Genomic DNA, 16,805 nt, shown 5'->3' with positions numbered 1-16,805 from the left:
TAAGCTCCCTCCTGTTAATTTTTTTAACCAGCATTTCTATTTCCTCATTAACAAACAGCAGTAAAAATTCCTTTAAAATACTTTTTATTTTATTTATTTATTAATTTATTTTTTAGACAGAGTCTCCCTGCATTGCCCAGGCTTAAGTGCAATGACACAATCTTGGCTCACTGCAACCTCTGCCTCCCGGGGTCAAACAATTCTCCTGCCTCAGCCTCCTGAGTAGCTGGGGCTACAGGCACATGCCACCACGCCTGGCTAATTTTTTAGTAAAGACAGGGTTTCACTATATTGGCCAGGCTGGTCTCGAACTCCTGACCTCAAGTGATCCACCCACCTCAGCCTCCCAGAGTGCCGGGATTACAGGCGTGAGCCACCATGCCCAGCCTAAAATACTTTTTGAAAATATATAGATATGTTAAGACATAGCAGGGGAAAAGGGCTAGCTAAGATAACATACTGCCAACCCAGCCAGTAAGACAGACTCAGAAAACAGAATAGTAGCTGACAGCTATTAAAAATAAACAAACAAACAAACCAGGTGTGGTGGCACACTGCCTGTAATCCCAGCTACTAGAGAGGCTAAGTCAGGAGGATTGCTTGAGGCCAGGAGTTTGAGACCAGCTGGGCAATATAGCAAGACCCTATCTCAAAAAAAAAAGGATAAAAGAAGGCCAAATCCCTGGCACCTACAGGAAGAAGGGGTGACAAGTATTACAGGAAGGAGAAGAGACCCAATTACCTAACCTAAATAGGTGAAGTGACATGTTCAGTCATTCAGGAGCTGCTGGGTGCCAGGCACTGGTTCTGGATTCTCCAACACAATCTAATAATGCTTTATGCCTAGCACAGAATGTGTCAGACAATAAAGACTGTCAAGAGTACTGAGAGAAAAAGAGTATAAAATTACTCCCAGGTTTCCCTCCAGTATGATATAGAAAGATGGTCAGGCTTCAATAATAAGCAGAGGCATATTTAGATAAAAAGTGATGAATGCAGTTTCGAGCACATTGAGTTTGAAAAGCCCGCAAGACATTCTGGTGGAGACACCCTGGTAGAGGTGCCCAGCAAACAGAAATGATGCAAAGTTGAGAAGGAAAGGCCAAGGCTACAGCCACATTTGGAAATCATGCCATGGTAATGATGACTGAAATCCAGAGTGTATAATCTGACCCAGAAAGAGAGTCGCAAATAATACACAGTGGCTCCTGTCCGTTCATTTGACTGATTATCACTGTAAATGGGGCACTGAATCAGAAGAAATGTAATACAAACAAATCAATTATAATATTTAAAAACTCATCAGTCAATCTAAAATCAATCTGTAAAAGCTACATAAAATAATTATTTCTTTTCTCTAATAAGGACAGGATAAGATAGAATACAATGAAATGTTCAAACTAAAAGGGGGTCTTAGAAATAAAATACATCTCCTTCACACTGTGACAATGAAGAAACCAACATCTACAGAGATTATGGAACTCAGGTCAACCAGCCAGTTACTATCAGGGTCAAAATGTCATCTCCACAAAGCAAGAGCTAATTTTTAAAAACTATTGATCCTATAATCTCTCTCATGGGTTCCTAAATAACTATTCATTTAAATAAATTTTACATATGTATATTTTCTTCTCTAAGAGAAAAAAAGTCAATTTTCTCCCTGATTTCTCTTATGGTAATTGTTTTAGACATACTTATCATTCAACAATATATTAATTATCAGTCCTCTAGTTACTCTAAAATAATTTTTTTGAGTTTTATTGAGGCATAACTGACAAAAATGCTGCATATTCAAGATATACAATGTTATGGGATTTTTTAACCTTTTTAAATTGTAAATTGAGAAAAAATAAACTATGTATTTACAGGCTACAAAGTGATTACTATGTCTTGCTATACATATACATTGCAAAATGATTACTATAGTAAAGCTAATCAACATGTCCATCACCTCACATACTGACTTTTTGTGGTGAGAATACTTAAGATCTACTCTCTTAGAAAATTTCAACTACACAAATGTCTAAGGAAATATAATTATTAATTACAACATATGTAATTCAACAGCAAATAATTTAGGTACTATATCAAGATATAAATGTTTCTCTGTGTGTGTGTGTGTGTGTATACACACATATATATATTTTAGGCAAGATATATATATCCCTGTCAAGATTTCAATATGTTGTCCAAAGACTAAGTCCATATGCTATTTATGTAGTAATAATGAAGAAACTAAGCAGTGTAACAGAATAAAAGGCATTTTGATTGTAGGGTCACCTTCATAAAATACAATCAAAATAAGACATTATAAGAAAACTGAAGATTAATCCTCTCATTAATATAAATGACAAAATCCTCCACAAAATATTAGCAAATACAGTCTAGAAACATATAAAAAGACTAATACATAATGAACAAGTAGGATTTATTCCAAGAATGAGAGGTTGGTTCATCATTCAAAAATTAATCAACGTACTTCACTGTATTAAAAGACAAAATAAGAAAAGCCATATACCATATCAACAGATACAGAAAAAAAATTCTACAAGATTCAATACCCATTCATGATAAAACTTAGCAAATTAGGAATACAGGAAACTTAACCTAATGGTATCTATAAAACAAAGTACAACCACATTATAGTTAATGGTAAGAGACAGAATGCTTTCTCCTAAGATGAGGAAAGGCTGGACGTCATCTCTCACCACTCCCACAGTGGAGAAACCTGGCAGGTATTTCCTTAACTGAATGACCTAAATTAACATAACTGATGATAAATCCATGGTGATAGCATGAACCCCCTGATATGATGAGATAAGAAAGGCATTTCGCCACCATGGTACTCTTCCTAAAAGCACATAACCCCAATCTAATGATGAGAAATAACATCACACAAATCCAACTTGAGGGACAGTCTATGAAATACCTGACCAGTACTCTTCAAAACTATCAAGATCATGAAAAATAAGGAAAAGTTAAGAAAGTGTCACAGCCAAGAGAAGACTAAGGAGACATGACAACTAAATACAATGCAATTTCCTGGAGTTGATCTTGAAACAGAAAAAAAAAAAAAAGTGAAAAAAACTAGTGAAATCCAAATAAAGTCTGAAGTTTAGTTTATAGTGATGTATCAATGTTAATTTCTGAATTTTTGAAAGATGTACCATGATTATGTATTAATAACATGTTAGCATTAGGGGACACTGGTGGAAGATACATAGGAACTTTCTATACTAACTTTGCAATGTTTGTGAAAATTTAAAATTATTCTGAAATTAAAAAAATTAATTAAAAGGACAGAAAAAGATATACTTTGTAAATACTAACCAAAAGAAAATTGGAATGAATATGTGAATATTAAAGTAGATTTCAAAACGACGTGTATTTCTTTTTTTTTTTTTTCTTTTTTTTCCGAGACAGAGTCTTGCTCTGTCATCCAGGCTGGAGTAGAGTGGCGCGATCTTGGCTCACTGCAATCTCCGCCTCCCAGGCAATTCTCTTGCCTCAGCCTCCCGAGTAGCTGGGATTACAGGCGTCCACCAACACACCCAGGTAATTTTTGTATTTTTAGTAGAGACAGGGTTTCACCATGTTGGCCAGGCTGGTCTCAAACTCCTGCCTTGTGATCCACCCACCTCGGACTCCCAAAGTGCTGGGATTACAGGTGTGAGCCACCGCACCCGGCCTAACAAAGTATATTTCAAAGAATAAACATTACATAATGATAAAGGGGTCAATTCAAGAAAACATAATAATCCTAATTTTATGTGCATTTCACCACACAGTTTCAAAATACTAAACTACTAGTAAAAAATTATATATTTTAAAGGAGGACTAGACAAACCTGCAATTACAGTTGGAGACTTCAGTACTCTCTGTAATCAATAGAACAAATTATAAACACAATGAAATAACACTACACACCACTAGAATGACTTAAAATTAAAAAGACTGATCATATCAAGTGTTATAGAGTATAAGGAGCAACTCAAACGCTCATATACTGCTGGTGGAAATGTAAAACGGTACCATCACCTTAGAAACAGTTTAGCAGTTTCTTAAAGGTATAAACATATATTTACTATATGGTCCAGCAATTTGATGTTTACCAGAGAGGAAGGAAAGCACATGTCTACATAAAGATTTATAAATGAATGTGTATAGTCAATAAGTTTGTAATAGCTGAAAACTGAAAATTAGCCAAATGTCCATCAACTGATGAATGGATAAACAAGATGTGTTATACCCACTAAACGGAATCATTATCAATAATAAAAAGCAGTAAATTAACGATATAGGCAACATCAAGGATAAACTACAAAATAATTAGATTGAAAGAAGCCAGACAAAAGAGTAGACTGTATGATCCATTTCTATAAAATTCTAGAAATTGGAAACTAATTTATAGTAACGGAAAGCACATCAGTGGTTGCCTGGAATGGAAGGGGCTCACGGGAGGGAGAGAGAGATAATCTAAGGACACAAGTAGCTTTTGGGAGTGATGGATATGTTTAATATCTGAATTGTGTATATATATGTCAAAATTCATTAAATTACATGGTTTAAATATGTGTGATTTATTGGATGTGAATTATACCTCAAAAAGCTTCAAAAAATGAAAAAAATATATAGTCAGCATATGACCCAACGAACATTCTTAGGCATTTATCCAAGAGATACAAAAAACTATGTCTAGATTCCAGAACAGGCAAAATTATTCCACAGTGACAAAAAGCAGATTAATGGTTGCTTAGGGTTAGGGTGTGGCGTTAACTGCAAAGAGATACCAGTGGCTTTTGTGGGGGTAATGAAAATGTTCTATATTTTGTGCTAGTTATACAGCTGTACCCATTTGTCAAAACTCATCAAACTATAAACTTAGTTTATTTAAATTATACTTCAATAAATTTATTTTCCAAAAATGGAGATGGGGGAATTTGGTGCCCGATCTAGAAAACTGATCTAGAGAGGAAACGTAACACAAGAAGTTTCTAAATGGGATGTTTCCTATATATCCAAAGTAAAATATGTTCCTAATCCCAAACAGATGATTTAAAAGGGCAGCAACAACTATCCTTTACTGAACACTACTCTGTACCAAGCACTGTGCCCTATACATACATTTCCTCTAATCTTCTCAACAATCCTGCAATGAAGGTATTATTATTCTCATTTTATTTTTGTTTGTTTGTTTGTTTTGAGACAGGGTCTCACACTGTTGCCCAGGCTGGAGTTCAGTGGCACATTCGTGGCTTACTGCAGCCTCAAACTCCTGAGCACAAGCAATCCCCCCACCTCAGCCTCCCAGGTAGCCAAAAAACAGGCACAAGCCACCATTCCTGGATAATTTTTTAAATTTTTTTGTAGAGACAGGGTCTCGCTATATTGCCCATGCTAGTGTCGAATTCCTGGGCTCAACTGATCCTCCTGCCTTGACCTCTCAAACTGCTGGGTTACAGGTGTGAAAGCCACTATGCCCAGCCTATTTATTCCCATTTTAGATTAGGGGACTTGGGCTCACAGAAGATAAGCAACTTACCCAAGGTCTCTCAGTAAGTAAATGAGCAAGCCTCAGCCTCCAAGAATAAATCTGGGTCTGTCTTAAACTATTTCCAATACAACACACTGACTCCCAGTACCTGTTAATTGGGGATAACCTCTATTCTACTGAAATTTAAGAAAAATGCATTTGCATCCTTAAACTATCTCCTTGAATACAAGTATCTGCTAGTATAATGACCTTCATTCCCCAGGAGATGCCTAGCACATAAGTACTCAGATATTTCATATGTTTTAACCTAAATTCATAAGATTTACTGTAAAGCAACTATTAGTTGCATTACAAATCTTTTCCATTATTAACATTTCTGATTGGAGGGAAAATTACATTCTAAGGGTATAATAGATTTTGTAATTATTACTAACATGATTACCATATACCAATATTATACCAGTATAAGGATAAGCCAAAAGTGATGACTATGCAGAACTAAGCCTAAACACTTTCTCTATGCTTTCCACATTTGATAGCCAACATAGTCAATGAAAGACACTATAATACCCAAAATATCAAACTGAAAGATGTACAGATTTAAAAGATCATTGGACCTTATTCAGTGCTTTAATTCCCTTCATGCAATCTTAATTTTAAGAAGGAAGACAGGCCTGGTGACTCATACCTATAATCCCAGCACCTTGCAGGACTGAGGTAGATGGATCACTTGAGGCCAGGAGTTCGAGACAAGACTAAGCAATACAGCAAGAAACCTAACTCTACAAAAAAAATTTAATTAGCTAGGCATGGTGGCTAGTGCCTGTAGTCTCAGCTACTCAGGAGGTTGAGGCAGGAGGAACACTTGAGCCCAGAAGTTCAAGGTTATTGTGAGCTATGATCGCACCACTGCACTCCAGCCAGGGCAACAGAGCAAGACCCTGTCTCAAAAAAAAAAAAAAGAAAGCTATGAATTTTACCACTTGGTATGGTGAACCCTTTAATTCTTAATGTCAATACTAAGAAACTACTGCACAATTCAACATTACAAGACTGGGAACCAAGCAGTACAACTCCCACCTTTTACTGGGAACAAATTAGTTATAATTTATATAGAACTCAATCTTCCTGTGTCCCTGTGTCTCACTTAGCTACTTCCCAAGAGGGAGCATTGGGATGAATTAATTGCTCATGAAAATAAACATATACACACACATGCATACACACTTACAATATACATATGTTATAATATGATTACATTGTAGTTACATAACTTGACACATTCTTTATTCAAATATGTATACTCATTTATTTTATATTGCTTTATATATTATCTTATTTTATAGATTATTTTAATGTATTTTATTATTCCATATTATGAAATTATTTTACACTACAGAATTTTATAGGCTTTTTTAAAGTAATAAAACACTATGCTTACAAGATGAAAACTTTGCTCAATTCTCTCACATCACATTATGTTATTACGCTTTCAGAGGTCTTTTCAATGACATTATATGGGTCACTTTTACATTGATGAAAATATTTCACTTTTTATTTTTAAGCTTTTCCTATAGATCCCATGAGAGCATTCTGCTTTCTACAGATGTCACAGAGAAACCTTTCTAAATGTTCGGTAAGTAGGAAAAAAGACACAGATGCCTCCCATGGTTGTTCTCATAACAAAAGACAAGGAAACAGAGATGGGAAACAATCTCCAAACCCTTTATATTCAGAGACTTAGTACTTTTCCAAAACAGGGAATTCAAGGTTTGCCAAAGACTTCAGTAATCTGGCCTTAGCAATAATGGAAGGTATACAGCTGGAATCCATTATATACTGTTCTTAATATATTAAACAATGATCCCTCTGTCCTAAAAAATACAAATGAAGATGCCTGCAATTTCCATGTAGAAAGGCAAGTCATTTGTACATCATCTTCACAGAGGATGACAACATGGGCAATTTTTTTTAATGAGGACCTCTTAGAATCATTAAAAGCACCGGGACTGAGAATAGTACCCCCATAAACCGGTAGACTCCAATATCCACTTTGTTTCTCTTTTTCTAAGAAAAACTAATCACACGACATGCCTTATCTCCTAAGAGACAATCTAACAACTGAGAGTCTTCTAACCAACAGTGTAGCCAAGTAAAACCTTATAGAACTCCCCTTCTTGTAGGGAAAGAAAAAATGTTAGATGGTGTAAGTCATGCACAGAGAAACGAAACATCTAAAGGCTATTAACTAGGAAGTTCATTATTGATATGCTAGAAATTATGTACTAGAAGTTTGTCACTTTTGTTTCCTAAAAATATATAGGCTGGGACCACTCAAACACTGCTGGCAGAAGTACAAACTGGTCAAAGCACGCTGGAAAACTGTTTAGCAATATCTTTTAAGCTGGACATAGGCATATGCTATGACCAACAATTCTGCTTCTATAATGATACCTAAAATAAATGCACACATGTATTCACCAAGAGACTTGTACATGAATGATTATAACAGCATTATTCATAAAAGCCCCAAACTGAAAACTAAGCCAAACGTCCATCAGCAGTGGAATGAATAAATTGTGGCATATTCACATAATGGAATAGTATACAGCAATGAGAACGAACAGTCTGTTGCTCCATGCAACAATATGGATAAATCTCTTCTTTAAAATATTGAGCAAAAGCAGCTATACACAAAAGGTACATAGAGTGCTTCCTACTATATAAAGTTCAAAATCAGGTAAATCAATGTATAGTGTTAGAAGTCAGTAGAGTAGCTACCCTTTGCAGGAAGTACGGGGCACTGGGACAGGAATACAAAGGAAGCTACTAAGCTAACATGATAATGTTCTATGCTTTAATCTGGATACTGGGTACATGGGCGTGTTCACTTGTGAAAAATTCAACAAGCTGTATTATGATTTGTGCACATTTCTGCATACATTCAAAGTTCGCGTTAAAAAATAAAATATAAGCTTATGAAAGTACTTCTTTAACTGATATTCCAAATTCATTACTTTTTTAAATGTATAAAGGCAAACAAAGAACAAACCAGACCATGGGAACAAATTCAACAGAGAGACAGGAGAGGAATATCAAGAATGAAGCAAGATCATCACAGAGCAAACTTGGAAAGGAGATGGTATGTATCTCTCTCAAACAAAGGTATTTGAGATGTGACAAGATGTTAAAAGACCTGATTAAGCAATACTCTCTCTACTCCCTTGCAACTGCAAGCTGAAAGCTCGTCGCTAATAGACTACTCTCTGGAAAGCCTACAGAATTCCACTCTCACTAGTTGAGTTGTAATTAACAGTCAGCTAAGTATGTTCCCAAACTAGTTTATTTCAAATTTCACTTGCTGTTGCAATTACATAATTTAATTAAATATTACCTAAATATGTGAACACATATATTTGTTTCTATCAAATTAAGTCAAAAGTTTTAGAAAAACTAAATTCAATAAACATAAGTTGTCAAAGAAAATTGCTATTAAAGTATGGAAGAACAAAACTTTTAAAACACAAGTAGAAAATCATAAAAACCTAGAACCATGCTTTCAGACTGCTTCATAAGCAAATTTAAATTCTTGTTCAACTTTAAAGAAAACTGAACTTGATATTGTAAATGCATTATGGGGTGATTTATGAAAGAAAGAGAATTTCAAACTTGAATCAGCAGACCCATACTCAAAGGAAAGATCATGACTTTACATCAAAAGATTGGCAAATGAAAATATATTTATAGTTTACATTAAAATGTGATGTTGAAAATATGTATCATTTACGATTTTATGATTCTAGCCAATTGTTTGTATTAACTAACCAACTATCTATCTTAATTGTGAAGAATGCAAAAGTCCTCTCCTGTGTATCACTAAAGAAAACTGAGCAAGCAATACCTGTCACTCAAGACCACCTATATACACATACACACATGCATGCACAACGCAAATGTGATCTCTCTCTCTCCCTCTCTCTCTCTCACACACACACACACATACACACACACACACCATGCCTCACTAAAACAATACTGAAAGGCAGCAAGCATCAAAAACAGAAATCAAGACAATAATGAAAGTAAATGTGGGGACACACGTCATAAAAAGGAGGGCATTCAGAGGAGTTTTTCACACAACTTTCCACTTTGGGATAGCAAATAAGATAGGTATTTTAAAAGATAAAACAACCAAAAGCTAGGTGGGTAGCAAAGCTTTAATCACTGGAGTTCTTCCTGTTTCATTGCTGCTACCCTATCCTAGTCTTGAACCCAAGAAGAAGTACACCAGAGTTCTCACATGGTACGACACTTGTTTATTTCCACCGATTTGACTGCAGAAATCTCACTCTTTCATATCACTAGGGGGAGCACTTACTCTTTAAAAAATAGGAAGAGAAAGTTAAAAAAAAAAAAGTTCCAATTAAAGATGCACTTTATGATCGGGGGCAGTGGCTGTGGTGGTGGTGTGTGCCTTCTGTAGTCCCAGCTATTCAGAAAGCTGAGGTGGGAGGATCATTTTAGCCCAGGAGTTAGAGCACTGTGACCGTGCCTGTGAATAGCCACTGCACTCCAGCCTGGGAAACAGAGTGAGACCCTGTCTTTAAAAAAAAAAAAAAAGAAAAAAAAAAAAAAGAAAAGCTCTTTATCTGACTGTCCTGGGAAAGCAAAGTGCAAAATGCTTTAAAAGTCACAGCACAAAGTGAAAAATATTTTTAAAGTCACAAGTGACTTTAAAAGTAAGCAACATAAAAGCTAGTCTCAGTACATTAACCGATTAACACATTTAATCCATAATAGCAAATATTACTTAGGGTCATTTAGTAAGAAAACATAAATCAACAGGCTGACCTTACTATTACTCAGTTAAAAATGCTTAATTATGATTTGTGAAGATTCTAATTTCTGATAAATACTATTAGCAAATGAAGTTAATGGATATCTATCACAAACTTCAGTTGGTATACTTTGTCTGTTTATTAAATTATTGGAAGGCAAAATTAATACCATTATCCTCTTTTAAAGTTTTAAATGTAACTTGAGCACCTATGTAGCAAGGAAGTAGGGAAAGGGAAAAGGAGACAGAAGGGAATTAACAGTAATGGGATGCCTATTATGTGCCAGGTGCTTCAAACACACTGGGAAAAGGGAATGATTATTTCCACTTTACAAATGAAAAGCAGGGCTCGAAAACCAACCACAACTAACTTGACCACTGTCACATAGATAATAAATTGTGGGACAAGATATGACCCATAATACCTAAAATCAAAAATATCAGAAGTTGCTTAATTCATCTGGCAGTATGGTCATCTTAAATACTCTTTATTCCATTAAGAGGTATATATTTTTATCACAGCGAAGAACAAGAAAGAACAACAACAAGAAAGCTTGCCCTTGTCCTCTAAAAGCTTGTCCTCCAGGACCTTACAATCTACTGAAGAAAACATGCACACACAGTTAAGGAATATAAATCAATGATTAATGGCCAATTGAAGAAAGCACCACTAAGTGATAAGGGAGCTCAAAGAAGCCTGGGATCCATGTGGTTTAAGCAGTTAGGGAAGACTTTATGAAAGATGTAAGATTACAGCTGGATCCTAGAGATGGTGTATGTTGGATGGGGATATATTGAAAGAGTACTCCAGGATGAGGAAAAGCAAAAGTTAAGGATAAACACAATGAAACTGAGTAACAGCGAAAAGGCCAGCATGACTGAATCAAAAAGTGAAGAATTAAGTGGAAACAGCCCAATATCCATCAACTGATGAATGGCTAAACAAAAGCACTATATCCATACAGTAGAATACCACACTGCAATAAAAAGGAATAAACTACTGATACCTGCTACAACATGGGTGAACCTTGAACACATTATGCTAAGTGAAAGAAGTCAATCACAAAAGGCCATATACTGTATGATTCCATGTTTAGGAATGTCCAGAATAGGCAAATCCATAGATACAGAAAGCAGAATAGTGGTTCCCAAAGGCTAAGAGGGTTGGTATTGAGGAGTAATAGCTAATAGTACAAGGTTTCTTTTGGGGGTGATGAAAATGTTCTAAAATTGATTGCAGTGACGGTGGCACAATTCTGTGAATATACTAAAACTCACCTAACTATACAGTTTAAATGGGTGAACTACAAGGACTATGAATTATATCTCAATAAAGCCATTTTTAAAAGTGAGGGACTGGTGGGACATCACACTGCACAAGTAAGATAGAGTCACCTATGGAGTATTCTGAATGCCAGCCTTCAGGGTCTACACTTTATCTGGTAGGCAATCAGAAATATACAAGTAAAGATTTACCTAATGAAAGCACAGTATACATACTTAGGATTCTTCTATAATAAAATCACTCACATGTTTTAAGTACATTCCAAAAATATATGCAAAATCACAAAGAAGAGAAAGAACAGGAAAAAGATATGATATGATTTTGACTAAGACACAAGCTGTGACTATTAGGAAAGTTGTTTTGCTTCAGTGCTAAATGCCACAGATGGGTATATCAGTATCGTACGTATGCAAAACCACAAATTCATCTGTGTCAAATCTTTGAAGACTGTAATATTCTAAACTTAATTGTGAAAATGTCATTAATAACTGATGTGTCAAATTTCGGGGTAAGACAATGAACAGTATAATTTGTTTTTTATCGATGCAGTACTCTATATATAAAATGCTTTTTTCAGATACTGGATTCAATCTAAATGCTATCAGAAACTCCACTAATATAAAGCATTGCTTACTGATGCTTACACATCTGACTTTGAATTCTAATTTAACATAATACTCCAAAATAGTTTCAATGCACAAAATAAAAGAACTAAAGAAACAAACCTGACACATAAAAGCAGAGAGAAAATATATATGTAACATGTTATATATTATACATTTATATAATATTCAATGCAGAGGAAAAGGTAAAGTGCTCAAAAATAAACCTGAAAATCACTGACACTGACAGATGGAAAAAAGGACTCAGCAAAGTACAAACTAAAAAAAAAAGGAATAAATTACATCTACAATAGCAGGCTCAAAACATGAGAGAAGATGAGAAGGCCTAAACAGAGGCAAAGTTCAGAACATCTCTATGAAACAATCCTGTCCCCTCCCTTGAATCCCAGGGAAGAAAGACCCTTTCAGGCATTCTTGGCATCATCCCTCCCAAAGCTGGACTAAGGTGAAATCCCACGGTCCCCCAGGAGGTGGTAAGATGGTAGGGATACAAAAGAAGAACTCAGCTGGAGAACCCATACACAACCAAACCAGTGTTCCCCTTGTGAGTCACCTTGCAAACCTCCTTCAAGGTAGGTGAGCCACAAGAAACTAAAGGAGATATTGAATCTCTTTTAAAATTCTCTTGTCTAAGAATGAGAGGGCCCACCTGTCTCTTTAAGGGCTTTGTAAATTCCAGAACTGAGCGAAACTTATGTTGAGTCTGAGAAATACAGACAACTCAGACAACCTGGTTTGCTAACAAACAATAAAAGCAAAATAGAAAACAAATAAGCTTTCCTAAAAAAGAATCTTTATCACTGATATCTAGAATACGGTGTCTTCTATCACAAGTAAATAGAGCAAGACTCTCCATTTCCTAATTCTAAGCCAGTGTTTATACTAAAGAAAAGAATTCAGTAGGAATAAACAGGAGTTTATTTCAAATCATTAACTGTTGTATATTAAAACACATTCATCCACACTTTCATCAATTTTCTACCTACTTTGAGTAAAAGAACTGTGGGAAAAGGCAAATGTTGACAACTATTGTTCACCATAATAAACATGTTAATTATTAAGGAATAAGGTATTCCAAATATAACACAATAAAATATGAAAATGGGTTAAAAGTTGGATTATTCTCTAAGTAAACACCCAAAACACATACCGTTGAATTCAAACATAAATAGAAGTTTTATTTGAAGTAAATAGGTAGAAATGATGAGAGCATGCTACCACAGATACCCCAAAGAGGGGGAAAAATAACATCAACATAAAGTCTAAGATGCAGAAACATTTCTAAATGATACAATTATCAGAAGGAATGGTCTACATGGTAAATATGCTGATATTCTGACTAAAGTTACAACAGAAACTCATGATGCCACTTTTAGTAGGCTAAAAAAGTAATTAAGAAAATTGAAGACCTGGAGAGGGAATTTTTTTTTTTTACAGGATCATTCAATGAATAACATGGGACTGGAAACATGATCTGTAAACAAGAAAGGAGAACAAGAAACTTGCCAGTACCTGAAACTGGCACTGAACTAAGGAAACACGGATGACAAATATCCTAGGAGGTAAATTACATCAGTTTTCAAAACCTGATTCTGGAAAAAAAGAGTGACTAATTTACGAAAAGGGAAAAATATGTTGTGTAAGCTAATGAAAAATTTTAAATATACACAAAATGCTATAGGAAATTTGTTTCTAAAGGATTTTAATCAATTAATTAAAACATCATTAATGTTCACTGTATTAGTTTTTAAGATGCTCAATCTACAAGACAATGTTTTAAATAGTTCAGAAAAATCTTGTAAATATTTGCAGTAACCATTTGCCTTAAGCAATTCTGTAGAGCCTGTGAGATGTTTTGAAATTTAAATGACAGTAGGCTCAATTAAGTTTCTAAAACCCCTCAGACAAAATCATAAAGCTTGCATAGCAAAAGTAATACAAACAGGATATCCTGAACAGCAAAATGAACTACCATATTTGTGGATTTTTTTCCATATAGCAGATCCCATATAATGTTCCTACTCTACAATGAACTTAAATCTAATCACTGTATACTCAAGTCTCATCTAAACTTACTGAATCTTACGTGAGACAAACCAAAGCCAGAAAAGAAAAAAAGGATGAGGTTCAACTCAAACCATCTGCTCTTGCTCCTCCAAGCAACATTCTATAAATTAGGTATTTTATTTAAATTCTCAAATTCATAAGTCCATAGCCAAATCTAATTTATAATATAGTTAAGTACTATGCACACAAAAGTACTCTGTTCAAGTGGCTAAGTAAATCTGAACATAACGGGAACACACATTTTAGAAAGCATTCATCTCTGCTGCCACAGGGAAAAAAAAAGAGCAATTTCACAGAAAGACTAGGAAATACCTGAGCAGATAAACAGCCCTTTCAATATCACTGAGGTCTTCATCGACTGTCAATCTTTCTATTTCTTCCGGTGTCTGTCAAGGGTAAAATGCACATTTATGCACCACAAACATTGGTTCAGTCTTGCCCCCCAACCTCCCAGTGACCCTCTATGAGGATAAACGAGTGAAAAAGTTTCACAATTAAGCATTAACAATGAAAACTAATCAAGGAGCTGAGGATACCAGGCGACATCAATCACGGAGGTCACTAACTGGGTGGTCGAGTTTGGGGAGGGGGCTGTTTTTTTGTGTTTTTATCCTTCTAGCTCCTGGATTACAGCTTGAAAATCACATCGTGGCTTCAGAACCTTGGCTGAAATCCATTTCATACGCATGTTATAAAACGAATACACACACTTTTTATCTCTAATACCTCAAGGCTATTTCTCCAGCATTTTCCACCCCAAGAAATGCTAAAAGGGGGATGGATGAAGACTGCAGCCGAGTAGGCATGAAAAGGACAAGATCTGGAGTGGGGGAGGGAAGGAAATAAACTCCGGGGCTGGAAGAAAACCAGAGATTTGAGATATTGCGGCAGGTGGGAGTGAGAGGAGCTAAAGCAGCTAATTAAGCAATGGCCAGGGGAAAGGGGTCCGGTCCGTAAACTAGATTTGCTGGCGCTAAAGGTTGGAGCCGCCGGGAGGAAGATGACTCTGCGGGGTGGGAGAGCCAGTAGGGGTGGGGGGAGCAAGCTGAAGGTTGACTCCCTCAAGGGGATTGGGGAGCAGGGTCCCAGCTAGAGTGCTGGAAGGGTTGGGAGGAAAGGATGCGCGGTGACTCAGGATGACGGCAAAGGGTCGCGAGGGCTTGTAGACGGGGACCAGGACGACACTGAGAAAGAGTGCTGGCTGGGAAGCGAGGGGAGGCCGGGCTGCCTCGAGGGCAGAAGGACCCGAGCTTGATCTGACTTGGTGGGCTGGGGGTGAGGGGATGGGACGCCGGGTGGTGTCTCCGGGAGAGGTGGGGGGAGGAGTCGGGAATGTGTGTACCGAGGGGTGGGCCTGGGGCCAGAACCCGGACGGCGTCAGCGGACCAGAGGTTGGGGAGCCCAGGAGAGGACCGGGGAGAAGTGGGCTGCGGCCTCGAGGGGCAGCTCCCTTGGGGATGGGGGGGCGGAAGGAAGGGGGTCCGCGACCGAGGACGCTGGGGCTGCCCCGAGGGCTGGGGCTCGGCCGTTCCTGGGGGTGGGCCGGGGGGATTTGGACGCCTCAGGAAGGGCAAGGGCCGCGGGGCTGGCGCCGGTCCGGGGCTGGGGCAGGGACCCGTCCCTTGGGGATGGGGGTCCAGACTAGAGAGGACCGGGTCCGCTCTGAGGAAGGGTCCGGGAGGGAACTGGCTTAGGGCGACACGGCAAGAGGGGCTGGAGGAGGAGGGGCCGGCCCGACTGAGAGGGTCCCGGCGGCCCGGAGGAGGGGAGGGTGGTGGGGTGGGGCGGAGATCAGCGCGGGGCCGCGCGGGGCAGGCGGTCGGACGCCGTGAGAGCAGGTCCTCTCCCCGGGGCGCACCTTGAGGCTCCGGCGGACCGGCCTCTCGATGATGGTGAGCTCCTGCAGGTCCTCCATGTAACCGAACAGGCTGTTCTGACTGAAATCCATCGCGGCGGCGGGCGGCGGCGGATGCATGGACCGCCGGGCACTCTCGCCGCCCGGGCCGGAGCGGCCCCGGGATGCCGGACGCCCTCAGCCCCGCGGCCGCCCACCAGCAGGACTTTCTCCCGCTCTTGGCCGCTGGAGCCGAGCGTGAGGCTGCCGGGCGGCGGGAGCAAGAGCACGGCCCGGCGAGGGGGCGGGGCGGGCCCGGCGAGGGGGCGGGGCGAGGCTCGCGGGCGGGCGGCGGGGGCGGGGCCAGGGGCGGGGGCCCGCCACCTTTCCCGCCTCGGCCCCGCCCCCTCCCGGGCGCCGCGCGCGAGAGGCCGGACGCAACTGCCGCGCAGCGACGCGGCGGCCCCGCCACCCCTCTGCGCTCGCTCCTAGCCGTCCTCCTAAACCCCAGTCCGCCCCCAACCGAGGGTGCCCCACCCCAAGGCGCGTGCGCAGAGCCTTTTGCCTCCCGCAGCCGGCTGAGGCGGGGGCTGGGGGCGGGGGGCGGGGGCTAGGGGGCGGGGAGGCTGAGCCAATGAGAGCGGAAGCAGAGGAGAGGGAGCTGG

The 16,805-nt window shown here is 38.9% G+C and overlaps 1 protein-coding gene across 4 annotated transcripts in view; it reads right to left on the bottom strand.

The window, feature by feature from the left end:
* PPP4R4 (protein phosphatase 4 regulatory subunit 4) overlaps nucleotides 1–16,457 on the bottom strand; it is a 107,168-nt gene extending 90,711 nt beyond the window's left edge. For 2 of the 4 annotated variants that reach the window (XM_054447453.2, XM_054447459.2), the window contains exons 1-2: nucleotides 16,165–16,457; nucleotides 14,619–14,692 (exon numbers count right to left, since the gene is read on the bottom strand). In XM_054447453.2, the coding sequence (XP_054303428.1) occupies nucleotides 14,619–14,692; nucleotides 16,165–16,281 (191 nt within the window). In that variant the 5' untranslated portion in view covers nucleotides 16,282–16,457. The remainder of the gene's footprint in view (nucleotides 1–14,618; nucleotides 14,693–16,164) is intronic. The other 2 variants (XM_054447455.2, XM_054447458.2) reach the window with 1 other exon arrangement.
* Between the last annotated feature and the right edge of the window lie 348 nt (nucleotides 16,458–16,805).

Source organism: Pongo pygmaeus, chromosome 15, assembly GCF_028885625.2.
Source record: "Pongo pygmaeus isolate AG05252 chromosome 15, NHGRI_mPonPyg2-v2.0_pri, whole genome shotgun sequence".
Lineage (NCBI taxonomy): Eukaryota > Metazoa > Chordata > Mammalia > Primates > Hominidae > Pongo > Pongo pygmaeus.
The sequence above is the reverse complement of the archived record's forward strand: the minus strand, read 5'-3'. Positions and strand labels throughout refer to the sequence as shown.